We start from the raw sequence: 26762 nt of genomic DNA on the forward strand, positions 1-26762 counted from the left end.
TTTAAAAGCTATTGTTAACTTCTCTATGTGACATTTTTCAGACAGAACTACAATGATTGCAGCAAGCATATATGGATTCACTAGTATCTGATCCTCGTTAAATACAATTGTTAAAGTATGGGTCTTCACCTCTCAGAATGATAATCTCTCTAGGGTAAGAATTTCCTTGGATGATATGAGATCAATGAAATCTAATGCTATTTTTTTTCTTTCAACAAATATTGACCAAGTGCCTGCTATAATGGACCTATTGCTATGTGCTGGGGGCCCAGAGATGAACAAAACCCAGCTTGTCTCAGAATAGTTTGACCTGGGGGAGGAAAATAAATGTAAATACCCAACAATTCTATAATATCCTACTTATTAGAAGAGATTCATTAAAAATTGCTTTAAAAATATAGAAAAGGGGGTGATTTTAAAAAATGTCCTTTATTATCAATGTAGGTCTGTGTACTTTTTAGTTTAAAAATGCTTATTAAGTATCTATTTTGTGCTTGTCACTTGGGATGCAGATATAAATAAGATGCAGTCTTCTGCGAGCTTCTATTGATGAATGTATTAGATGTTATTCATACTTACCTTACAGGTATGCTGAAAACATTGATTCTTGAAGTGTTGCTTGGAAAAAAAACAACCAGTTGTAACTAGTGAAGCATTTAGAGTGTACTTTTTCCATGATATGGGCACTCACAGCATGCCTGGCACACTGCTTGTTGCTGCTGAATAGTTAATTCTCTAATTACTGCAGGTCTGTATGCCAGTGTGGACTGGCTGCTATGGGTACCAGGAAATGTTTCAACCAAGTAAAGCATCCAGGACATGGAAGTACTCTTGTTCATAATTTCTTCTTTGTCTACTTCTTGCATAATGTAACAAAGTTTATATGAAAAGGCCATGTCTCATAAATCTTTGGAATTTAAATATTATTATAGTGAGAAAGAAAAAGTTCAGAAAAACTAAGAAATAATGTTAGCTATTTTCTATGAAGATTTAAAAATTGAGAAACTGACTAAGAATATCTGTAGATTGAATTGCTCATCACTTTTAAGTTAACATAGTAGCCAAAATGGCAAGTTTCTATTACATTAAAGTATATCATGAAGCCTATGTATAATCATGTAAAGGTGTATTTAGCTACATGTGAACATAAATTTGCGTGTAAACCCATTAGCATAGTTGAAAAATGACAGAACCAAAATTAACACTTAATAAAGGACTTACTATGTACCAGGTGCTATTCAGACAATAAATAATTAAATCATCTTATTTAGCATATGATTTAGAAACGATGATCATCCCCATTTCACAGGTAAGGAAAGGAATAGTGAGGCTTATTAGCCCAAGGTCACACTGCTAATAAGTAGCAGAGGCAGAATTTGGACCCAGATTCAGGCTCTGAAGACAATAATGATAACTGCCTTTTTATACTGCCACACAGGTAAGAGGGAAAGATTAGCTATGCTTCTTAACGAACTCAGAACATCTTTCATCAGGATCTGTTTTTATTAAGTGGGATGCTTACACACAGAAATGTGTTAGGAAAAAGAAATCCTGAAAGTGTCTAATCCTGGTTTGGAAAAATATTAACTTTTAAATGCTTATTATCTAGTGTCTTGAAACCTTAAAGTAACTTTCAAGAGTGACTCAGTTTGTGCTTTACCAAAATATTACTAATAATGAAACAGCAAAACCTTGGACGTTTCCAGAACCAATCAGAAGATGTAAGGCACACCCTGATAATTTTATTTACTTTGCAGGGCATAAGGTGGAATAACATGTTCTTCTAAATGCAGAGTTTAAACACGGAGTTGCATCATTGTGAAGAAAACCACTTAGTATTTTACAGCGAGGTGACTTTACAAGTAAAGATCTTTAAGAAGATTTTTATGTGATTTAAAAAATCAGCTTAGATGCTTGGAATTTGGATTGTTGCATTCTTGTTCTTTGGCACATCAAGAGGTAAGGTTCATGATTTATAATAAGTTCTTTAAAAATAATGAATATATTTACATCTAAAATGTAATTGACACGAACTTATTCTTTAGAAATTACCATTGCTAATTTCATTCTGAAGTTGTTTCTTATTTTTACAGATATATTTGAAATATTGGCTGTTTATATATCTTTGTATTTATTTTTATTTCTCATAAAATTATCAATGTAAAATGCCTCACTTAATACTGAATAAGCCTTATGAACATAAAGAAGCATCTATTTCCAACAATATAAAAGAGTTCCTGGACAGTCTTGTATTGGACTTCTAGCTCTGCCTCTTACTAGTCATATGGGATTAGACATTAAAGTCTCAATTTCTTCATTTCTAAGATGAGTAGGTAGCAATAAATGAGAAAATACATGTATCTGACTCACAGTAGATAATAAATGAATGAATTAACTAATTATTAATATCAATTGGAATGTCCATTTTTTCCATTTCAATCACAATTTTACAGAGGGATATTGGTCTGTGGACATTTCTCAAACATTAACACAATATTCATTGACATGTTTGATCTTTATACTGTGGACTTTCTAGACATAACTGTGTAAGGAGTTAGTGGTTTTGGCTATTTTAACCATCCTTGTTTAATATTTTACCTATAAGCAAACACTAAAGGTAGTTGATTTGTTTTCACCAAACTAGAATAAAATAATTTCAATGTCGAAAGATATCAACCCTTTATTGTAATGTATCATGTAGATGGTTGAGATAGTATGGTGGAAAGAAGACAGTCATTATGTCTTTAACATTCAATTCAACCACTGGTTTGGATTTTGAATCTTCTTGGATTTTAGTCCTCATTCTGCTGCTTGATAGTTGCTTAACTTTAAACAAGCACTTAACCTTTCTTAGCCTCAGTTTGTTCATCTGTAAAAACAGGACACTAACCAAAATAACATTATAGAGTTGTGCAAATTAAATAAGATGCAAGTTGAGCATCTCTAATCCAAAAATCTGAAATCTGAACTTCTCCAAAATCTGAAACATTTTGAGCACTAACATGATCCCACAAGTAGAAAATTTTACATATAAATACTTAACACAAACTTTGTTTCATGCACAAAATTATTTAAATACTGTATAAAATTACTTTTAGCCAATGTGTATAAGGTATATATGAAAAATAAATGAATTTTGTGTTAAGACTTGGACCCTGTTTCCAAGATACCTGATAGTATATATTCCAACATTCCAAAACCCAAAATGTGAAATACTTCTGGTCCCAAGCATTTTGGATAAGGGGTGCTTAATGAGCAATTCATATAAAATGCTTGGCATGGGATTTGGGACATATTAGTAGTGAGCAATCAATAAATGTTAGCTCTTATTTACACAGAGGAAGAAAACACAGAGAGATTCATTGTGCACCATCTTGGTGCTAGCTGGTGGAATTGGCCAACATTGACTTTCAGTTCAGTGGTTTATAGTCCCTGACCACCAGCTTTTCTCTATTGGCTAAAAAATGAAGGAGATAGAGCTACCATTAATTTTCAGGTTTCAAGAACTATATTCTATTTTGCGTGATTCTCCTGCCCTAGGACAGTCCTAATTGAGTGTTGAAAGCAGTTAGACTGGTGAAGGCAGAATTAAGAAATAGGCAGTCTACCCTGATCTGCTGAGATGGTATTTAAAGTCATGAATACAGACAAGATCATCAAGGGAGTGACTGCAGGTAGAGAAGGAAGATGGAACTATGAGTCCTAGGAGACTTCCTCATTAAGACATCAGGAAGATGAAGGCAAACTAGCAAAGAAGACTGCCAAGAAGTACTCAGTGAAGTGGCAGGAAAACTAGGAGAGTTAGATCCTGGAAGTCAATTTAAGATGAAAGAAATAACAGCATGTTTGTGTAAGGCTAGGAATGATCCATTAGAGAGGAAGAAGGTTGGTAAAGCAGAAGAAAGAGAGGGGAGTAATGTTGAGCCTTACTCCTCAGTAGGTGAGAGAAGATGGAGTCTTAATAGGATGAAGGTCTGCCTTTATGAAGAACAAAAACAGTTCATCTCCTGTGGACAGAGTGAAGGCAGAATAGAAGGGCAGGTATCTGCAGGTAGCTGGATAGACATCCTGGGAACTTGTAAAGGTCTCTGCTTTTTGTTTCTGATTTCTTATTGAAATAGGAAACAAGGTCATTAGCCAAGAGGGTTGGTGGGCATAAAAATGTTGGAGGTTTGAGTAGAGGGGAGAATAATGAAATAGCCCAGGAGCCTGGGAAAATGTATGGCTAAGAAATTGTGATATAATGGTGAGACAGCTTTAGGATTTGCTTTAATATAATAACCACAAATTAAAAGTGAGATAGTCAGTACGGTATGTGATTCCCTCCAAGCACATTCAGCTGCACAGGTGTAGGCAGGAAATAGGTGAAGTGTTGGGTTTAACCAGAGTTGTGGTTAAGCCAAGTGAAGCAAGAAGAGAAGTTCAAGGAGAGTATATGGGTGTGGTTATAATTGACTGTAGGATTTAAACTGTGTAAGAAGGGAATTCAGGAGAGAAATGGTTGCCTAATAAAGTTATTTTGACAAAATACATAGTTATGTAAAATTTAGATAATACATATATTTCTCCTACACACCGCATATCTATTACACAGCTGCCATAAATTTAACAATTGAGTCTACATTCATTTGTATTATTACCTATATCACATCTATTAAATCTGTAACAGAGTCCATTGCCTTCAGTCTTCTGGTACTGACCATTTTTGCTAATGACTTCTAAATGTGATATCTCCAGCTGAACTTCTCCCTGGAATCCCAGTCTCATATACACAACTGCCACTGAGACAGCTCCACTTAGGTATCTAAGTCATATCAAATCTGCATATCTAAAACTGGACTCTCAATATCTACCCCCAAATATGTTCATCTCAAAATTTTTAATTAATGGCCTTCCAGGTGCTCTGGCCAAAACACCTTGGCATCATCCTTGACTTTTCTTTCTGTCATACCTCACTGCCAGTTAGTCAGCACATCTCTGGATCCTCCTTCAAAATCTATGCACAATCTGACCACTTGTAACCACCTCCGCTGCTACCTCCCTAATCTTAGCCACCATAGTCTCTTATCTAGTTTGTTACAATAGTCTCCTGGCTGGGCTCTTCCCTTGCCCTGCTTCAGTCTATTCTCAATACAGAAGCTAACCTAAGTCAGTCCATGTCACTTTCCACTCAGAGTCCTCCAGTGACATCCCGTCTCACTTCAGAGTAAAAGCCGAAGTCCTCCCAGTGATCTTCCGGGTGCTACATGATTTAGCCCTCTGATACCTCCTAATATTGTCCCCAGCTACTTGTCCACCTACCCGTATTCAAACTCCTGGGGACCAGATACATTCCAAATGTTAGGGTTTTTTTTTTTTTATTTTATTTTAGAAATGTGCTATGGTAAATATACTGTATGTAATATATAATCTCCAGAAAAATCTGGGCGAGCACTCCATATTTAATCACATAAATATTTATGTGGTAAAATACATGACTATTATCCCACATAATTTAATCCCACATTAAATGGGATAAAGACTGTAAATAGCCTTAGGTCTGTTATTGCTGCCAAATTACTTACTGCAAACTAGAAAACAAATAAATGAAGAAACCCAAAAGCAACCATTTTTTCCACAGAGATGTTTAGATTTTGAAATTATAGAATAAGGTATTGTGGAGCTGTGTCTTCTCCCTGTCTCCATTCCCTGGGCCGTAGTCCAGGTGCCTCCTCATAATTCTTCAATCACAATAGGCTCCCTGCTTCCTTGCAGAGTCTTGTACTTTCCTTCCCTCAGTCTGGAATGCTGTCCCACACATCTCCACGTGGTTTGCTCCTCACTCCCGCAGGTCCTGAATCAATTGCTATCTTTTTAGTGAGGCCTTCCCTGAACACCCTATTTGAACTGCAAACCCCTCTTCACCTAAATGCACACACACCCTCATCCCTTCCCTGCTTTAGGTTCCTCTCAGCACCTGTCACTGTTTTAACGTAGCCATTTTTTTAAAAAACTTATTTATTGTCTGTCTCTATGTCCCCTACTAGATTATATATTCCATGAGGGCTGCAATTGTTTTTTCTACTGCTGAATTCCTTTGCTAATAGCATCTGGCAAATAACAGGCACTCAAACAAATATTTCTTGAATACATTATCGAACCTAATTGCCAGCTTTTCTGTGTCATCAGAAAAGCCTGCTCACAGTAAGAGAGAAAAATGACTCCTTTCTATATTAATTGGAAATTACAAAGATATTAACTAATATGCCAATTTACATGATTTCTTAACCAGTTAACACTAGCTTCCTGTAATGTACTGTTTTTCAAATGTTTCTCTAAAGAACTATTAGGCCAAAGGAGAAATAAAGCATTTCAACTGGAGAATATATTAAAATATGATGACTCAACAACTGAAGAAACTGGAAAAAAATTAGGTAAAGGTGGAGAAAGCATTTAAGTAATAAAAATAAAAGTAGAAGTAAATTATACAAACAGGAAAACTAGAATTCATAAACCTACGTGACAGTTGCTTAATAAAACTAATGAAACAGAAAAACATGATGGCAAATTTAAATAAATAAAGTGAAATAACCTTAGATGTAGTCTAACTTAAAATGACTAGATTTTGTATAAATTTATGATAGAAGAATTGAAATTCTAGATGAAAATCTTACTCCTTACACCAAAATAAATCCCAGGTGAGTAAATATTCAAAAGTAGAAGATAAAACAATAGAAGAATGAAAGAAAACAGTGTAATTGTTAGTAGTTTTGGAGTAAGGCTTTTCTAAACAAGACAAGATCCCAAAGCCACTAAGCAAAAGCTTGATAATTTCAATTGCATAAATGCAAAACTCCTAAATGGCAAAAGGTAAATAAATAAAACAAAAATATAAACAACAAATTTGAGTATATTTGCCAGGTATCTGACTAAAAGGGGACAAATTTCTGCACTCTTCAAGGAGTTTTTACAAATAGATAAGCAAAAACAAACTTTAGAAAAATATGCACAGGACACAATGATCTCATCCACAGAAGAGGTACCAATGGCCAGAAATGCACAAAGTGATATTCAAAGTTTCTGATAATTAAATAAAATGCAAATTAAAATAACAACAGGTTTTCATTCTAGTAGAACATGTAAGGTTGTCATACTAGTGGCAATTATAAGAACTGAAATCTATATACCCTTCTGTGATAGATTGTATTGTTGTTCCCCAGATGACTCTCCCTCCCTGTAAGACCACTATACACATTTACCTTTGACCACATGACACTGAAGAGAGTATTCCAATTCTAGACACCTTTAAGAGCCTTTGCATGGTTCCACAGTTACATCCTTTTCCTTTGCCCCAAGAGACACATGCTCAAAAGAGGGCCTACTCCTTTAGCTTGAATTCTGCAATGCAGAAGACTGGTATATCAGAGATAGGGCCAACCTAAAACCAGTGCAGCCAAAGGACAACACGAGCAAGAAATAAACCTTAGTTTTTGTAAGCCCAGGAGATTTGGGGCACTGTTTATTACCACAGCATAACCTAGGAAAAGCTAGGCTATACCTCCCAATTCCACTTAGTAATAGAGTGACTGGCATAAGGGTTCAATTACTTTCCTGCCACAAATAGCAATACATTTAACTTAGACCATCACTTTTTCTAAGTCTTCATCTTTTCATCTATATATGACACATAAGACTAAATCTGTTTTTGGTATTTTTATTAGTAGTAGTAAGACCAAAAAAAAAAAAAAAAAACTGGGCATAATTTGGTACATAAGTACTTTTTTTGTCCTTTTGTGACTTTTTTATTATAAAGGTAATTCATATTCATTATTGAAAATTTGATAGTATAGACAAGTATTAATAAGAAATTAAAAACCACTGTGATTCACCATTAATATTTTGGTGCAATTTATTTGAATTTTTTTTTCCATTACAGGTATTATTACAAATTCTCTGTAAACATTTTAAGGGCAGCATAATGTTCCTCAATACCATAATTTTAAAATGATATCGTTTATTATTGGCCACTGAAGTTATTGACCCAATTTCAATGTATTAATTTTATAGCAAATGTTATTTTTACAGAACTGTTAATCTTTCCATTTTTTCTTAATTGGCTTCAATACCTTATAATATTGTTTAGTCTGCTTTATCACATCTGTTTTCCTTTAACTTTACATTCTCTGAGAGTATTTCCTTTTGGAAAAAAGAACACTGTGGCAGATAACCTTGGTAAGTGATACACATAGAAAATAAGGACTAGTTATAAAAATCTTCATTTTAAAATCCATAGACTGAATAATGTGGTTGAGAACCTGAGGGAAAAAAGCAACAGAATGCAAAAAATAAAGGCAGCTGGGCATTCTAGGAAAAACAGAAGGCTGTTTTAGAAAGCCATGATCCAAATATGAAGTCACTGGTTCAAATTAGAACAGGATCAGAATGGATTCCAGGCAGGGAAATATTAAGAAGCTGCAATATATTAGGGATATATTGATGAAGACACATGTTCATTCTTCCAGGAAGAGAAAAAAAAGGCAACCAGAGAATATAGGAAAACACAAACAGTACAAGATAGATATGATGTAAATATGGAGTAAACTACAATGACACTCATCCTGAGTAATTCAAATAGTAGAAAAGAGAATTTATTTGAATCATCTCCTTTGAAGGGAACGAGTGTCTGAACAATGTAAGTGCAGAAAAGGAAATGTAATTATAGCATGTTAGTTGGCTGAAGCCAAAAATACTTATCTAGTCATAATAATATGAATTCTGTTTATTGATTTTCAACTTTTTGGAATCAGCCTGTTGACAAAACATAGAAGGATTAATTATGCTTATAGAGCAAAGTCTGAATAGTATCAGTCTTGGCAGTATGAAAGCAACATTATAAAGCTAACAGTCCTTGGAAGCTGGAAGAGAAGAAGAGAGGGAGAGGTAGTGTCACTAAAACCTTCCTCTTAGTAAACTGGAAGTCAGGTTCTAAAAAGTATGATGTATGGATCAGAAAATAGAAGGTTACTGTTTAAATTTATAATAGAAGCCAATAAATTAGGAAACAAAACAAAACAAACAACAAACAGGAACAACAACAAAAAATACAGTGTTATTGACCACATTGGAGGAAGAAGTGAGACAAAGTGAAGAGTGGGATGTGCTGGGTTATTGAGCTGTTATCTCTCGGCTTCAAGCCTGCCCTCTGGCTGAGCTTTGCTGGGGCTGGAATGTGGCCAGTACCATCCTAACAAGTGTGAGATGATATCCCATTAAGGTTTTGATTTACATTTCCATAATGATTCATGATGTTAAGCATCTTTTCATATACCCGTGGACCATTTGTGTATCTTCTAAAGGAAAATGTTTATTCAGGTCCTTTGCCTATTTTTAAATTTGGTTATTTGCTTTTTGGCTATTGAGTTGTATGAGTTCTTTAGGTATTTTTTTTTTTACAGAAGTAGAGAAAACAATCCTAAAATTAATGTGGAACCACAAAAGACTACAAATAACAAAGCAATCTTAAGAAAGAACAAAGCTGGAAGCAGCACAGTTCCTGATTCAAAACTATCCTTACTACAAAACTATAGTAATCAAGACAGTGTAATACTGACATAAAAACAGATACATAAACCAATGGAACAGAATAGAGAGTCCAGAAATACACCCATGTGTATATGGTCAACTAGTATTTGACAAGGGTGCCAAGAATATACAATGAGGAAATGATAGACTCCTTCAACAAATGGTGTTGGGAAAATTGAATATCCACATACAAAAGAATAAAATTGAACCCTTATGCCATATACAAAATTATGCGCCCTTTTTTTTTATGGTCAGCTAGTCTTCAACAACGGTTCCTAGGGTATCCAATGAGGAAATGATGGGCTTCTTCAACAAATGGTATTGGGAATAGTGGATGTCCATATACAAAAAATGAAATTGAACCCTCATCTTATGCCATATACAAAATTAACTGGGAATAAAGACTTAAATGTAAGACTTGAAATTATAAAACTCCTAGGAGAAAACATAGGAAAAATCTCCTTGACGCTGGCTGTAGCGATGATTCTTTTGGAATATGACAACAAAAGCACAGGCAACAGAAGTAAAATGAACAAGTGGGATTGCATTAAACGAAAAAGCTTCTGCACAGCAAAGGAAATAATCAACCAAATGGAAAGGCAACCCTATAGAATGCGAGGAAATATTTTCAAACCATAAATCCTATAAGGGCTTAATATCCTAAATTAAAGACTACTTTAACTCATAGTAAGAAACAGCCTCTCTCTAAGCTTGGTTCCTCTATTACTGACACTCCACCTTTCTGCTGCAGGAAAAGAAGTTTGCTATGAAAGGTTAGGGTGTTTCAAAGATGGTTTACCATGGATCAGGACTTTCTCAACAGATTTGGTAGGTTTACCCTGGTCTCCAGAGAAGATAAACACTCGTTTCCTGCTCTACACCATACGCAGTCCCAATGCCTATCAGGTAAGCTAACTTGCAGCCTTCACACACGGATTATTCTAAAATACAAGATGTGGCTATGGACACAGAAGACATAGATACAGTAACCTATTCTGACATATGCTATTGACTTAAAGGCAAACATTTCTTTTCAGTATTATGAGTCAGATTTTGTTATCTGTTTAAAATTTAAATATGAAGATTGCTCTTACGTTGTTTCATAAGAGATAAACTTGATATTATGTTCAGTCAATGTACTTATTGAGAACTTTCCATCTGTAAGACTGTGAATAAGCAAGAATGCCTATTATTTATTGAACTGAATAAACAGAACAGTCTTAAGTTCATTACAGTAGAAGAAATGACACATATAAACAAATACCTTTCTTGCAACACAAATTATGGTTTGTGACGTAAGATGCAATTGAAAGACTCTGGGAACAAAGTGGAGAAGAGCTCACCTTGAGGTCAGTCATGCAACCAGGTAACATTTTGAGGAGGTCATGTATTTGAAGTGTATCCTTCAGGGTGAGCAAGATTCTCACAAGCAGAGATAAGCAGGGTAATAGCAAAGGAAATGGAATGAACATAACGGAGAGAAACCACAGGCCTGTCTGATGAATGACATGTTGGATTAGTCTGGGGGCAGAGAAGAAGTCTTCAAAAGTAAAGTTAGTTAAAAAAAGTAGTTGAAGAACAATTTAATAGTTCCTTCCTGTGGAGTTTGTACTTCATCCTGTGAGCCATGAGGCCCCATTGAGAGCTTTCCAGAGATGCTTTAGGGCATTTACTCTGGCTGAAGTGTGCTCTCTTGTCTGAAGCTGAAAGCAAGTGAATATAAGACAACTGTGCAGCCCAACGTAGTAAGCACTAACCACATGTGACTATTAAAGTTACAATTAAATAAAATTAAAAACTCAGTTCATCAGCCACACCAGCCACATTTCAAGTGCTCAATAGCCACACATGGCTACTGGCTACCATACTGGACAGTGCAAATATGGACTATTTCCATCATCACAGAAAGTTCCATTTGACAATGTTAAATAGAAAACTGTAGTGCAGTTTGGATCACACATGAGAAACCAGCCTGAACTAGAGTAATGAATGTGAGTATGATAATAGAAAATCAATATGATAACATCATAAACTATCCTGAGATTTCACATGTGAATGATTGGGAAAATGATAACCCTCTTAGCAGAAAAACTGAGGATAAAAGAGAAGGAGTTAGATTCTGGACAGGTGAGGCTTGAGCAGGCTATTGGAGATGTTAGTCTGACAGCTAAGCAGGCAGTCCAGAGCAGGAGAAAGAGATTCAAAAGTCTTCTATCTAGAGTTGAAAAATGAAACCTGAGGCCGGGCGCGGTGGCTCAAGCCTGTAATCCCAGCACTTTGGGAGGCTGAGGCGGGTGGATCACGAGATCAAGAGATTGAGACCATCCTGGTCAACATGGTGAAACCCCATCTCTACTAAAGGTGCAAAAAATTAGCTGGACATGGTGGCGCGTGCCTGTAATCCCAGCTACTCAGGAGGCTGAGGCAGGAGAATTGCCTGAACTCAGGAGGCGGAGGTTGCAGTGAGCCGAGATCGCACCATTGCACACTCCAGCCTAGGTAACAAGAGTGAAACTCTGTCTCAAAAAAAAAAAAAAAGAAAAAGAAAAATGAAACCTGGCCAGGTGCGGTGGCTCACACCTGTAATCCCAGCACTTTGGGAGGCTGAAGTGGGCAGATCATGAGGTCAAGAGATTGGCACTATCCTGGCCAACATGGTAAAACCCTGTATCTACTAAAAATACAAAAATTAGCTGGACATGATGGCGGGCACCTGTAATCCCAGCTACTTGGGAGGCTGAGGCAGGAGAATTGCTTGAAACCGGGAGGTGAGGTTGCAGTTAGCCAAGATAGCACTACTGCACTCCAGACTGGGCAACAGAGTGAGATTCTGTCTCAAAAAAAAAAAAAAAAAAAAAAAAAAAGGAAAAGGAAAAATGAAACCCGAAGAGTACATGAAATCTCAGAAGCGAGAAATGAGGGCAGGACTAGGACTGGGTGGAGGATCTATATTTAGGGAGCAGCAAAAAAAGGGGGCCAGAGAAGATCATTTCCAGTCTTTACCTGAATCTGTAACCTTGGGGCTAACTTTCCATCAGGCCCATCATTATACTGCTGGGCCTTGCTAGCCAAGACAGTCCTCTTCTATGCCTTCCTACGATACAAATATTATCTGATTTGTAGCTGCCTACTCACCAGACACACATACATATGTACACACTACTCTTTACTGAAATCTGCCATCTGTAGGTGAGTACTTCCCTAAATAATGTTCTTCACACCTTCCCCACTTCTCTCCATTTGGAAAGAATCATATGTAATTAAACCAGATATGTATCTGGATTTTTTAATGAATAGAAGCTTATTGTTTGCTGTTAAAGTGTTTTTCTAACAACTATGATGTAGGATGAGTCAAGGTGTATAATTAAAATAAGGATTTCCACAGACCTGACTCATATGCTATATGGATTTGACTCACTTATGAAAATAACTCTACACAATTCACATACTCTCTTCTCCAAGTGAGGAATTATCAAAGGCAAATGTGGTGTGGTACAATAAACTTGGTCTTCCGTAATTCACAGATCTTTATAGTTACCTTTCTGTAAGAATAAAACCAACCTGCTTCTCCATAAATCTATGAGTCCTTAACCTAGAGTGACTTATGCAGCCATGGTGGTGATGGACGTGTTGCACACTTCTGGTAGTTTCTGTGTCTGCTGCATTAGTCAAGGATAGAACCTACCTAACTGGTAACTATTTTTTACTTGCTAGAGATGATATCACTGGAAATGTAGTCATCAGAATGGGTTGATCTTGTACCTCTTAGGCTTCATGTCTACTCAGTCAAAGAATGCTAAAAGGCCCAGATAAACCCTGCTACTTTAATTAACCTTTCCTCTCAATACCCTCTTCTGTACGGTATTAACATCATTTTCTGGTTCCTATCCTTGCGGCAGCAGAATCCAAGCTGTCTTCTTTTGATCCCATGATGCTGTATGGAGTTTCCCATGTTTATATTGAAAAGCTACTTTACAGGGTTGTGACAGAGTGAATGTGAAGTGAATGAAAGTGTTTTCTCTACCTATTCTACTTAATTAAACTCCTCAGTGATCTCAGACAAGATCACCCTAGATGGAAAACAGATGGCAAATGGCAGAGAGACATGTCCAATGTATGATCTGAATAAACTCCTTTTTATACTAGCATGACAACAGGAGATGCTCAGATCCCACAATACCTGTCAGAATGTCACTTGGAGATTTGCTCCAGGTCTCACTTATTCAAACTATTCTCATGATGAGAAAAGAATAAACATGGACTAAATTTCCTCCAAAATGTTTTTCTGATGTAGAAACAGGGCTATAGTGGGTGTTTGAGGAGCTCCAGCTGGGCCTAAGAGAGTTGAAATGAGTGAGCATCTGGATCTCTTAGATACATACATAGATGGAATGTTTTTGTATGCGGATTGCATTATTCGTCAGAGAAATGCTTCCTAGAAGGCCTGAAGACAATTGATTTTATTGCCCACTTCAGCAAATCTCATGTCTAGTTTGAGCCCTATCAGCAGAGAACACTATAATCAGAACTTGACTTGAGACCCCAGTGGTTAAGCACATAACTTCAAAGACCATGTGGATTTGAACCCTGGCTCCAGGATGTATTAGCTGCAATACTTTTTGGCAAGTTACTTGGCCCCTCAGTGTCCCCATTTTTAATTTTTAAAATTACTACCTCCCTCACAGTGTTGTGAGAGTTAAATGAACTACTCTATAAAGTGCTTAGAACGATGCCTGGCAAATAGATAGGAGTGTTAGCTGTTATAATTACTACACAAGCCAACTTATGACTCTCATAGCCATTAGCTTACAGTCTTGGAGCACATCACCTAGCCAGCAAATTGTATGATCGATTGCATTACTTTTAAACACAGGTAGCTAGAAATAGGTTCTTTGTTTGAATTTCGTAAATATCTAAATGTGTTGCTTCCCGGTTATAGGATTCACCATTGTCAGACTTGTTATTTGCTGATTTAAGTATTCATTTTTTTCAATCGAATTGCTTATACATGTGTCTTTTATTTTTTTTATAACAAAATCACTTAATAGAATCCTAAAGTCTTTGAGAGTTTAGTTATTAAGGCAACCCAGCAAAATACAAGAAATACGAAAGAATGTTTTACGTAGTCATATAAAACTGTCTCCAATAAGCTGTTATATTTCATGTGATGAGATTAAACCTCAATTTCTTACTCATAAAGTTGAGTGGACAACCTCCATTTTGCCATGCGTTCAGCATGCTTCTAGGCATGTTTTAATTCTCAGAAATTACATTGATCACTGAGAAATGTTATACAAAAGTAAGATTTACTGAAATTCTGATTTAAACTTCCCAACATTGTCTTGCAAACATTTCTTTAAAAATCAAAGATTTTTTTTTCCTTGTGTTGAATTTGTATACTGTATTTTATAAGTGCATTAATTTTTTGAGCTAGATGTGGTGGCTTGTTCCTATAATCCCAGCAAATTAAGAGACTGAGGTAGGAAGATCTTGAGGCCAGGATTCAAGACCACCCTTGGCAACATAATGAGACCCTGTCTCTAAAAAAGTTTGTTTAAAATTAGCCATGTGTGGTGGCATGGGTCTGTAGTCCTACTTACTCAGGAGGCTGAGAAGGGCAGATGGCTTGAGCCCAGGAATTTGTAACTGCAGTGAGTTATGATGGAGCCATTGCACTTCAGTGTGGTCAACAGAGTTAGACCCTGTCTCTAAGTAATAATAATAATAATGTTTGGACTTTTATATGTAGCAGTAATTATTTAGTAAAAGTATATTAAAGAAAGTTGTTAAAAATCAAATTTAGTAAAAGACTTTTGAGTAGCTTTAGAATAGGTCTACTAACTATTACATAATTTTTAGTTATCATTTTTCCTTAATCTCCTTCTGCTTGAAACAGGAGATCAGTGCGGTCAATTCTTTATCTATCCAAGCCTCATATTTTGGAACAGACAAGATCACCCGTATCAACATAGCTGGATGGAAAACAGATGGCAAATGGCAGAGAGACATGTGCAATGTATGATGTGAATAAACTCCTTTTTACACTAGCATGAGAGCTTTATGTTTAACATGAATGTACTTTGCAAGGCATTGATGTATATTCATGGAAATCTTCCATTTAGTTATCCACAGTTATCCACATTCCAGGGCCTCACATGAGTTATCCATTTCCCATTTATTTTTATTATAAATTCCACAGGTCACAAGGGGAGCAAATGTGTATAATCACTCTTAAATAAATTCTTCTCTTGACAGAAGATTAAATGGTGTGATCAATTTCTCATTTAATTTAAGAAAAACAATTTCCAAGTTAACTCCACTAAATTAATCTTTCTCTCTTATACTTAAGATTAATAGACTGCTAACATCATAAGCAATTAATTATTTATAAGGCCATATGCTGAAGACAACATTAGTACCTATCTCATTAAGTAAGAAGTAAATTTATATATATGTATTTAATATATATTGAATACACATTTATATATTTTACATATATAAATTTATTTAATTGTTAATGAGATAGGTACTAATTACTAATATCTATTTATCTATCTATCTATGGGCTAGGACAGAGCCTAGTTTGTAGTAGGTTCTCTATTAATATCTATGTATTAGCCCATTTTTATACTGCTATAAAGAACTGCCCTAGACTGGGTATTTTATAAAAGAAAGAGGCTTAATTGATTCACAGCTCAGCATGGCTGGGGAGGTCTCAGGAAACTTACCATCATGGCAGAAGATATTGCTTCACAAGGCAAGGAGAAGTGCCAAGTGAAGGGGAAGAGTCCCTTATAAAACCATCATATCTCATAAGAACTCACTATCATAAAAACAGCATGGGGAAACTGCCACCATGATTCAATTGCCTTCACCTGGTCTCTCGTTTGACATGTGGAGATTATGGGGATTAATGGAATTACAATTCAAGATAAGATTTGGGTGGGGACACAAAGCCTAACCATATCAACCTACTAGTATAATTTCTTATTATGGAATCAAGTGTTGAGAACTTTGGTTTTTTATAACACTTATTTCTTGAATATTTACATGAATCTTTGTTCCAGGTGTTGCTCCAGGTGGAAGATATAAACTGCATTAATTTAGACTGGATCAACGGTTCACTGGAATACATCCATGCTGTAAACAATCTCCGTATTGTTGGTGCTGAGGTGGCTTATTTTATTGATGTTCTCATGGTAAGAAGAGTTAAATCTTTAAAATTATATTGATTTGGTTTTGGATTGTAACACTCAGAAGTTGGGACAATTTTATGTCTTTTTTATTAGCTTAGGCAAGTACAGACCGTGAAACAATAAGCATTTGTATATGGCAAACAGAAAAGAAAGTTTCTTTGTAGTAAAGAAGGTTATTTGAAGTAAAGGTGGTTATTTGAAGTAAAGGTGGTTATTTGAAGTACCACTTGGTGGCAGTGTGTCTATACAGGCTCATCACTAAAAACTGCCCCCTCAAGGTCACTGCCTTGGTCAGCATGTTGGACTATCTCAATAAATTTCATCACATTGTATATCTATCCTTAGAATTATAAACTGTTACCATCTTACAATGTTATTTGTTTAGATCATGACATACATTTTCACACAAAAAGAGGATTCTGTGCCTGTGAATTAGTTAGGTCTGCAGGCCAGTCCAGACCTAACAACTATTTAACCCACATATTCCTTAAAAGAATAAAATAGACCTTGCTATTTATTAGGCCTGTATGCTGCAACATTCATGAATCTCCAAATGCTTTCCAAAAAGTAATTTCCCACCCTAAAATGCAGTGTAGTAAAATCTAAAGATGCATAATCCTTTCAGATTTTTAAGGAAGGTTCATTCATTCATTCAACAAATACATATTTCAATCTGTACTTACTGTGGGTTGGACACAATTCTGGGAATGGAAGATATGACTTAAGAGTAAGACAGTGTTTCTGCTCTGACAAAGTATGTACTCCAGTAGGTGAGGGAGGCACACACAGAAACAAATGGACAAGAAAATGTAGTTAGCAACAAGTACTGGGTGAAGAAAATGCAAGGCAATAGAATGGAGAGTGGCAGGAGCAGAAATGAACTGGATGAGCAGCAAGGTTAGGTGATATTTGAACACTGACCGCAGTCAGAAAACATCCTGAAGAAGGAATTAGGGATCCAAAGACTCATTTATACCCTTACACTTCTCTATCTTCTCTTCCCACTGTGGCAGGGGAGACTAGGGTACAAGATATTTAGAGAAAGTCTTTGTGTACAAAGGATGAAATCAGATTCACCTCCTCTTTGGAAAAAAAAAAAAAAGCCATCTGTAAGCTTTCATGAATTTCTTTATTGATCTTAGGGTCTGAGCTGTGGTCTTTCCTATGTTCAGTAAATAAATAATGTGGTTTATAGGAAGCTGACAGGAGGTGTTTGCAGAACTGAAGGGAAAAATGTTTGTTGAATTAAATGTTCATTGAACTTAACAGGCCACTTTGGAGTGGGAAAAGAGGGTGAGTGGGCTCCAGGGCCCCTGGGGGTAATTCAGGATTCAACCTTTAAAAAGGAACAGCTAGGCCGGGCGTGGTGGCTCAAGCCTGTAATCCCAGCACTTTGGGAGGCCGAGGCGGGTGGATCACAAGATCAAGAGATCGAGACCATCCTGGTCAACATGGTGAAACCCCGTCTCTACTAAAAATACAAAACATTAGCTGGGCATGGTGGCACGTGCCTGTAATCCCAGCTACTCAGGAGGCTGAGGCAGGAGAATTGCCTGAGCCCAGGAGGCGGAGGTTGCGGTGAGCCGAGATCGCGCCATTGCACTCCAGCCTGGGTAACAAGAGCGAAACTCCGTCTCAAAAAAAAAAAAAAAAAGGAACAGCTAAAGGAACAGCCGAGTCTCTTCTCCACCACTCTTTCTGTCATCTCATCGCAGGTTACTAGACCACCATACTTCACCACGTGGACTGGTTCTGGGGCAAGCAGGTGCTTGGGAATGGGGTAGGAAGATGGGGAAGAAAAATTAGAAGAATGAAGAGGATAAGGGCTGAAAATGATCTGAAATACCAACCTATATAAGGAGATAGGAAAGAAAATAGACATTTAAAATAGTGGCAGCAGTAGAGGAACGGACATCCTAAAGACTATGCACCATTTATTGTCAGTTATTCACATACATAAATGAGAGAGAAAACATTCTTTGTTCTGTGACTTATAAAACTGTCATAACTGGTGGAAAAAATGAAGCATTTGATCAAATGAAAACTGTATGCAAGTAAAATGAGTTGCTTGATTTTCACTATAATTATGGGAACCTGAAACAGGTGAAACTAAAAATGCTTGCTCAGGAGTGACATTATTAGGATAATAGAATAGGAAGACCTGGATCCTTCTTTCTCCTAAAAGCACACTGATTCAGTAACACAGAGACAAATTTTCTTTGTGAGAAATTCAGAAACTAATTGAGAGGCTCTTACACCCTGGGTAAATACAAAACCAGCTAACTGAAGGCAGGAGGAAAATTTGAGATACCTTCTTGTCTTAACTCCTTCTGACCCAGCACTGTATGATCTGAAGGAAACTCCTAGCTTCCAGCTTCACCTTGTGGAGGGAAAAAGTGGAACTTCATACTCAATGTTCCAGCTTTTCTGGGGGCTGCTCAGGGTAATCACTTCAATCTCACATGTCTTGGAGCCTTGATAGAACCCAGAACATTTTAGTACCTGGGGGCCAATGAAAACAAAGATGGGAAGAAAGATGGCATTCAAGCAGTCACTATAGCCCCTTCCTCTGGCTCAGTACAGACAAAGTGAGTGAGTAGAATCCCTTAAAGAGTTAGACTACAAATCAAAAGTTCCAACTTTTCCAGGGGCTGTCTGAGAGACCCACTTCTGTGTTGCCTCTCTTGGAAGTACTAATGAGACTCAGCTTACTCTAGATGCTTGAGGGCTGCTGAGAACAAAGATAGTGGTTTGGACCAGCATAGAGCTTTGACAAGCACCTGGAATTGTTGGCTAGGCTGATTGGTCAGAATCTTCTCACACAAAGGACAATCTATGAACACTAGCAGAGGTGGCTGTTTTTTTTTTTTTGTTTGTTTTTTTTAATGTGCTGATACCAATATAAAGAGTCAAGGAAAATGAAGAAACAATGTATACCAAAGAAACAGATTCATCTCCAGAAACTAACCCTAATGAAACAGAGATATGTGATTCACGTGACAGACAATTCAAAATAACCATCATAAAAATGCTAAATGAGGTCAGGAGAATATTGCATGAACAAAGTGAGAATTTCAACAAGAAGATTAAAAATAAATAAATAAAAAGTACCAAACAAATCTTGGAGCAAAAGAATATAACTGAAGACTAGGTGTGGTGGCTCATGCCTGTAATCAAAGCACTTTGGGAGGCCGAAGCAAGCAGATCACTTGACATCAGGAATTTGAGACCAACCTGGGCAACATAGTGAAACCCTGTCTCTACTAAAAATACAAAAAATTAGCCAGGTATGGTGGTGCACACCTGTAATCCCAGCTACATGGAAGATTAAGGCACAAGAATCGCTTGAATCTAGGAGATGGAGGTTGCAGTGAGCCAAGATCAAACCACTGTACTCCAGCCTGGGTGACAGACTGCACTGCACTCTAGCCTGGGCAGCAGAATGAGACTCTATCTCAAAAGCAAAAACAAAAACAGAAACAAAAAAGGAAACAACGTGGAAATATAAAATAAAATATATTACCTCTGCCTCTGGTAGAGGTAAACTTATAGACAAATACAAAATACTGTAACATGTGTAGGTAAATCACTTTTAACTCTAGTATAAAAGTTAAAAGACAAAAGTATTAAGATTAACTATAACTATAAAAATATAATAATGGATACACAATTTTTAAAAGATGTATTTATGCCATCAGTAACATGAAGTATGTGACGTGAAGGAGTAAAAGTGTAGATTTTGGGATATGTAATTGAAATTAAGTTATCTCCTTAAAATACACTATTATACCATTCTAACTATGACATGTTTTATGTAAACCCTGTGATAACCACAAAGAAAGTACCTATTGAAAATACACTAAAGATTTTAAAAAGCAAAGTATATTAATACAAAAAATCAACAAAACCCAAAGAAAGACAGCAATAGAGGAAAAGAGGAACAAAAGAACTATAAGACAGGTAGGAAATCATTTTTTTGAATAGTAATAATGGTCAGATGTTGTGGCTCATACCTGTAATCCCAGCACTTTGGGAAGCTCAGATGGGAGGATCACTTGAGGCGTAGAGTTCAAGACAAGTCTGGGCAACATAGTGAGACCCTGTCTGTATAAAAAGGTTTTTTTGTTGTTGTTTGAGGGCCAGGTATGGTGGCTCATGCCTGTAATCCCTGCACTTTGGGAGACCAAGGCAGGTGGATCACTTGAGGTCAGGAGTTCAAGACCAACCTGGCCAATATGGTGAAATCCCATCTAAAAATACAAAAATTAGACAGGCATGTTGGTGGGTGCCTGTAATCCCAGCTACTTGGGAGGCTAAGGTAGGACAGTTGCTTAAACCTGGGAGGCAGAGGTTGCAGTGAGTCAAGATCATGCCATTACACTCCAGCCTGGACAATAGAGCAAGATTCCATCTCAAAAAAAAAAAAAAAAAAAAAAAAAAAAAAGTTTTTTTCTAATTAGCTGGGTATAGTAACATGCACCTGTAGTCCCAGATATTCAGGAGGCTGAGGCAGGAGGATTCTTTGAGTCCAAAGGTTTGAGGATGAAGTGAGCTATGATAATGATCTTGACACTACACTCCAGCCTGGGTGGCAGAGCCAGACTGTCTCAAAACAAGACAAAATAAACAAACAAAAACAATAGTGAGTCCTTCTCCATCAATAATTACTTTAACTGTCAATGGATTAAACTCTCTAATCAAAAGATATAAAATGGCTAAAGGAACAACTGAATCTCTTCTCCACCTCTTTCTGTCATATCATCAAAAGTTACTAGAACACCACACTTTACCGCCTGGACTGGTGCTGGGGCAAGCAGGTGCTTGGGAATGGGGTAGGAAGATGGGGAATAAAAAGAAGAATGAAGGGTATAAGGACTGAATAGTTTCAAAAGACTTTACTATATGCTGTCTACAAGAGATTCACTTTATGTTTTAGAGATATACATGAGTTTAAAGTGAAGAGATGGAAAAGAATAATCAATGCAAATGGTAACTGTAGGAAAACAAATGACTGTACTTGTATCTGACAAAATGTGCTTTAACTCAGAAAGTATCAGAAGTGACATAGGTCATTGTATAATGATAAAAGAATCAAGGATTATGTTGGAGCTTTGAGATTTAATCCCTCCCCTGCTGGGATTCACATTTGCATGGGGACTATTACCTCTTTCTTTTGGCCAATTTCTCTTTCCTGGAATTGTACTGTTTACCCAATCCCTGTACCACCATTATATCTTGGAAGTAAATAACTTGTTTTTTATTTTACAGGCTCATAGGTAAAAGGAACTGGGCCTGAGTCTCAGATGAGACTTTTGACTTTGAACTTTGAGTGATGCTAGAATGATTAACACTTTGGGGGAGTATTGGGAAGGGATGATTGTATTTTCCAATGTGAAAAGGACATGAAGTCTAGGGGGCCAGGGGTGGAATGATATGGTTTAAATGTTTTTCCCCTCCAAATCTCATCATGATATGTGATCCCCAGTTTGGAGATGGGACTTAGTGGGAGGCATTAGATAATGGGGATGAATCCCTCATGAATAGTTTAGTGCCACACCTTGGTGATGAGTGAGTTCTTGTTCAGTTAGTTTGCACAAGATCTGGTTGTAAAGAGCATGACACCTCCCTACTTGCCTCTTACTCCTGCTCTCACTGTGTGATACACCAGCTCTTCCTTTGCCTTCCCCCATGATTCTAAGCTTCCTAAGGCCTCACCAGAAGCAGATTCAAGCATTATGCTCTGTGTATAGCCTGCAGAACCATGAGCCAACTAAACCTCATTTCTTTATAAATTACCCGGCTTTAGGTATTTCTTTATAGCAATGCAAGAATGAACTAACACAGGGGACTGCATCAAACTCAAAAGCTTCTGCCCATGAAAGGAAACCATTAACACAGTAAAAAGGCAACCTATGGAATGGGAGAAAATATTTGCAAACCATATATGTTACAATATATCTGATAAGGGTTTAACATCCGAAATATATAAGGAACTCTAACAACTTAATAACAAAAAGACAACCTGATTTTAAAATGAGCAAAAGACTTAAATAGACTTTTTTTTTAAAAAAGATGCAAATAACCAAGTGGTTTATGAAAAAATATTGAACATTACCAACCATCAGGGACATGCAAATCAAATTCATAGTGAGATACCACCGCACATCTTTTAGAATGGCTATTATCAAAAAAATAAAATTGCAAATGTTGAGAATTAGGAGAAATTGAAACTTGTACACTGTTGGTGGGAATGTAAAATGGTGCAGCCATTATGGAAAACACTAGGGAGATTCCTCAAAAAAATAAAGATAAAACTACCATATGATCCAGCAATCACACTTCTAGGTACTTATCCAAAAGATTGAGATTAGGATCTAGAATAGATATCTCCACATCCATGTCCATTGAAGCATTATTTACCATAGTCAAAACATGGAAACAACCTAAATGTCCATCAGCAAATGAATGGATGAAGAAAATGTATATATATACAATGGAATATTATTCGATTTTAAGAAAGAAGAAAATCCTGTCATATGCAACAACACAGATGAACCTGTAGGACATTATGCTAAGTGAAATAAGCCTGTCATAGAAGGACAAATATTGCATTATTCCACTCATATAAGGTATCTAAAATGGGTGAACTCACAGAAGCAGAGAGTGGAGTGCTTCTTTTCAGGAAGTGGGGAAAAGAGAAGAGAAACAGAGTTGCTATTCAATGGGTATAAAATTTAAATTACGCAAGATAAGTAAATTCTAGAGATCTACTGTACAACATGATGCCTGTAATTAGCAAAACTGGTTGTACAATTAAAATTTTGTTAAGGTGATAGATTTCATGTTACATTTATTCTGATATTTAAAAACATTTTAAAACGCTTGCTCCTTTGTTCCCCATCACAGTTTTTTTAAACTCTAGATATATAATCTATGTTGTGAATATTCTTTTTTATTTAAATTTTTGTTTTTAATTGACAAATAATAATTGCACATATTTATGGGGTATATTGTGATGTTTTAATATATATACACGTATACATGGTAGAATTATTACATCAATCTGATTAAGATATCTGACACTTCTCAAACCATTTTTAATAATGAGAACATTTTAAATCTATTCATCAGTTTTGAAATATACAATGCATTATTATTAACTATAGTGATTATGCTATGCAGTAAATCTCAGAAACCTATTCCTCCCATGTAACTGAAGCTTTGCTCCCATTGATCAGTATCTCCCTATTCCCCACCCAGCCCAACCTCAACATTTGAGAGCAACTTTTCTCCTCTGCTTATGTAGTTTGACTTTTTAAAATTCCACATATTAAGTGAGGTCATGCAGTGTTTGTCTTTCTATGCCTGGCTTCTTTCACTTTGTGTGTCTTCCAGCTTCATCCATGTTGTCACAAATGACAGAATTTCCTTTTTCCATTGTATAGGTATACCACATGTTCTTTATCCATTATTTCATTGATGGTCACAGGTTGATTCCATATTTGGCTATTGTGGATAATGCTGCAATGAAAATGGAAGCACAAATAGCTGTTCTTCAACATAATGATTTTGATGGCTTTGCACATATTCCCAGAAGTGAGATTGATAGATCATACAGTAATTTGATTTTTAGTTTTTTGAGGAAACTTCATAGGATTCTCCATAATGGCTATACTGATTTACATTCCCTTCAACAGTGTATAAGTTTTCCTTTTTCTCTAAGTCTTTGACAGCACTTGTTATCTTTTATTTATAATAGCCATTCTAACAGATGTGAGGTGATATCTCATTGTGATGTTGATTTGCATTTCCCTGATGATTAGGGATGTTTGATATTTTTTCATGAGTCTGTTGGCCGTTTGTATGTTTTTGTTTGCTGTTCTTCTTTTAAGAACTATTCAAATCCTTTGCCCATTTTTTATTTGGGTCATTTGCTTTCTTGATACTGATTATTTGCATTTGTGAATATTCTTAAAAGCTCCTGTTTTAAAACCAAAGTTATCCCATATATTTTCTAGTGCTGCTTTAACCTGGAGGGTACAGACACAGACAAGGTGGATAACAGTATAGGAATGAACTGCCGTTGATGCGTGTTGTGGGCATGCTGAAAGGACTGGGTCTCAGGAAGGATCACCATGGAGCTAGAAGCACAAATATAGTTGCTGGAGCTGTTCTCCTGCTTCCAAGGACCACAGGATAGCCTCTTAGCACAAGCAGAATAACTCCTATAGAAGCCATTCTTCCAATACCATCTATTCTCCTTCAGTTGGATAAGGATGTAGGCAGAGGTGTCACTTTGAGACTTTACCAGTACCTATCTTAGGTGTAAAAGGGAAAACCATGTTGGCTCTTTTCTTTTCGTGCTTTTTAAAATCATATTTAAGCTATTCCACTGTTGTTTTAAAAATACTTATTCTGTTAAACAATCCTTTCAGAAAAAATTTGGATATTCCCCTTCTAAAGTGCACTTGATTGGCCACAGCTTGGGAGCTCATCTGGCTGGGGAAGCTGGGTCAAGGATCCCAGGCCTTGGAAGAATAACTGGTAAGCATGCCCTGCCTTTGGGCCTTTAGTATGTTTAAATATTTGTTTACACACAGTATCAGGTATCTGAACACCAAATAATACTGTAGAAGACAATGCAAGATGCTACAAAATGTGATTCAGATGAAATAAAACATGAAATATCTTCAAAGCAGAAATGTGCAGATATGCTTGAAGGGTGTTCATTGCAGCATTGTCTGTGGTGACAAAGTAAGAGAAACTAAGTGATCCCTCACCCACAATTGAATGGATGAATGAATTATAACACATTTCATCCTTTGGGATTTTATACCAGTAATGCAAAGAATGAGTTTTACATAGAGGTAAAGAGCAGAATGGTGGTTATGAGAGGCTGGGAAGAGAAGAAGAGAAGGGAGACTGAAGAGAAGTTCGTTAATGGGTACAAAAATACAGTTAACTAGAAGGAATACATTCTAGTTAACAATAATGTATTGCCTATTTCAAAATAGCTAGAAGAGAAGCTCTATAATGTTCCCAACACAAAGAAAAGATGAATGATTGTGGCAAGGGATATCCCAATTATCCTGATTTGATCATTACATGTCTCAAAATGTCACATGTACCCCCCAAACATGGACAACTATTATATATTTTTTAAGTTACTTTTTAAAAAGAATGAGTTTGAGTCCCACTGATTGTCCTGGGAGTCTGCAGCACACCTGGACTGCCACTTACTCAGTCATTACTATATTTAATATTACCCCGGGATATACTGTTAAGCCTAAAAATAAGTTGCAGAGTAAAGTATACAGCATGAATTGGATTTGGGGGCATAATAATTAATCATGGCTCCTCCCCAAACTCTTTTCCGCACCAATTGTGTGAGAAGGATGAGGGTGAAAGCATCAACTCCTTTACCGACAGGCGGGGCTGGCCTCTCCCCTGTATCCCCCACCAACAGCCAGTAAGCAAGCCCCATGTCTCCTTCATCTGCTTTTTCCCTGTCTACCCCCTGGTTATTGTCCTCACTCAGTCTATCATCTCTGGCCTTGTCCCCACTAGTGCCCTAGCCTCGTCTTCTACAAGTGCTGCCAGGCTTATCTTTCTAGATGCAGGACATGTCACTTCACTGCTCCAAACCTCTCAGGGTGTCTCCTTGCCTAAAGCCTCTTAGCTTGTCATGTAGAGTTGTCATGTTTCATTATAGTTTTTCATGCTCTGTGCCTTTGCACATGCTATTGTACCTCTTCCTGAGCATTCACTGTTCATTGGTCAATATTCATCTCAAATGTTTCTTCCTCAGGCAGGAATTAATTCTCTGTGCTTCTCATACCCTTTGACATGTGCCTCTATCTATTGTATTTGAAAACACAAATATTATATCACATGATCTTATAATTATATATGAGCCTACTATTTTTAATAGAAAGCCTCCCTTACCACATTGACTCCATGCTTGGCTCACAGTAGCACATTTTCTTTTTGTTAAACTACTGTGCT

General features: G+C 36.6%; 1 protein-coding gene across 1 annotated transcript in view; it reads left to right on the forward strand.

Annotated features, from left to right (window-relative positions):
- Positions 1 to 1744: 1744 nt before the first annotated feature.
- PNLIPRP3 (pancreatic lipase related protein 3) overlaps positions 1745 to 26762 on the forward strand; it is a 45967-nt gene continuing 20949 nt past the window's right edge. Inside the window, exons 1-5 of the mRNA XM_003922173.2 lie at positions 1745 to 1959; positions 10313 to 10467; positions 15458 to 15577; positions 16629 to 16760; positions 25193 to 25301. Of these exons, the coding sequence (XP_003922222.1) occupies positions 1911 to 1959; positions 10313 to 10467; positions 15458 to 15577; positions 16629 to 16760; positions 25193 to 25301 (565 nt within the window). The 5' untranslated portion in view covers positions 1745 to 1910. The remainder of the gene's footprint in view (positions 1960 to 10312; positions 10468 to 15457; positions 15578 to 16628; positions 16761 to 25192; positions 25302 to 26762) is intronic.

The sequence above is a fragment of the Saimiri boliviensis genome, chromosome 12, assembly GCF_048565385.1.
Source record: "Saimiri boliviensis isolate mSaiBol1 chromosome 12, mSaiBol1.pri, whole genome shotgun sequence".
Lineage (NCBI taxonomy): Eukaryota > Metazoa > Chordata > Mammalia > Primates > Cebidae > Saimiri > Saimiri boliviensis.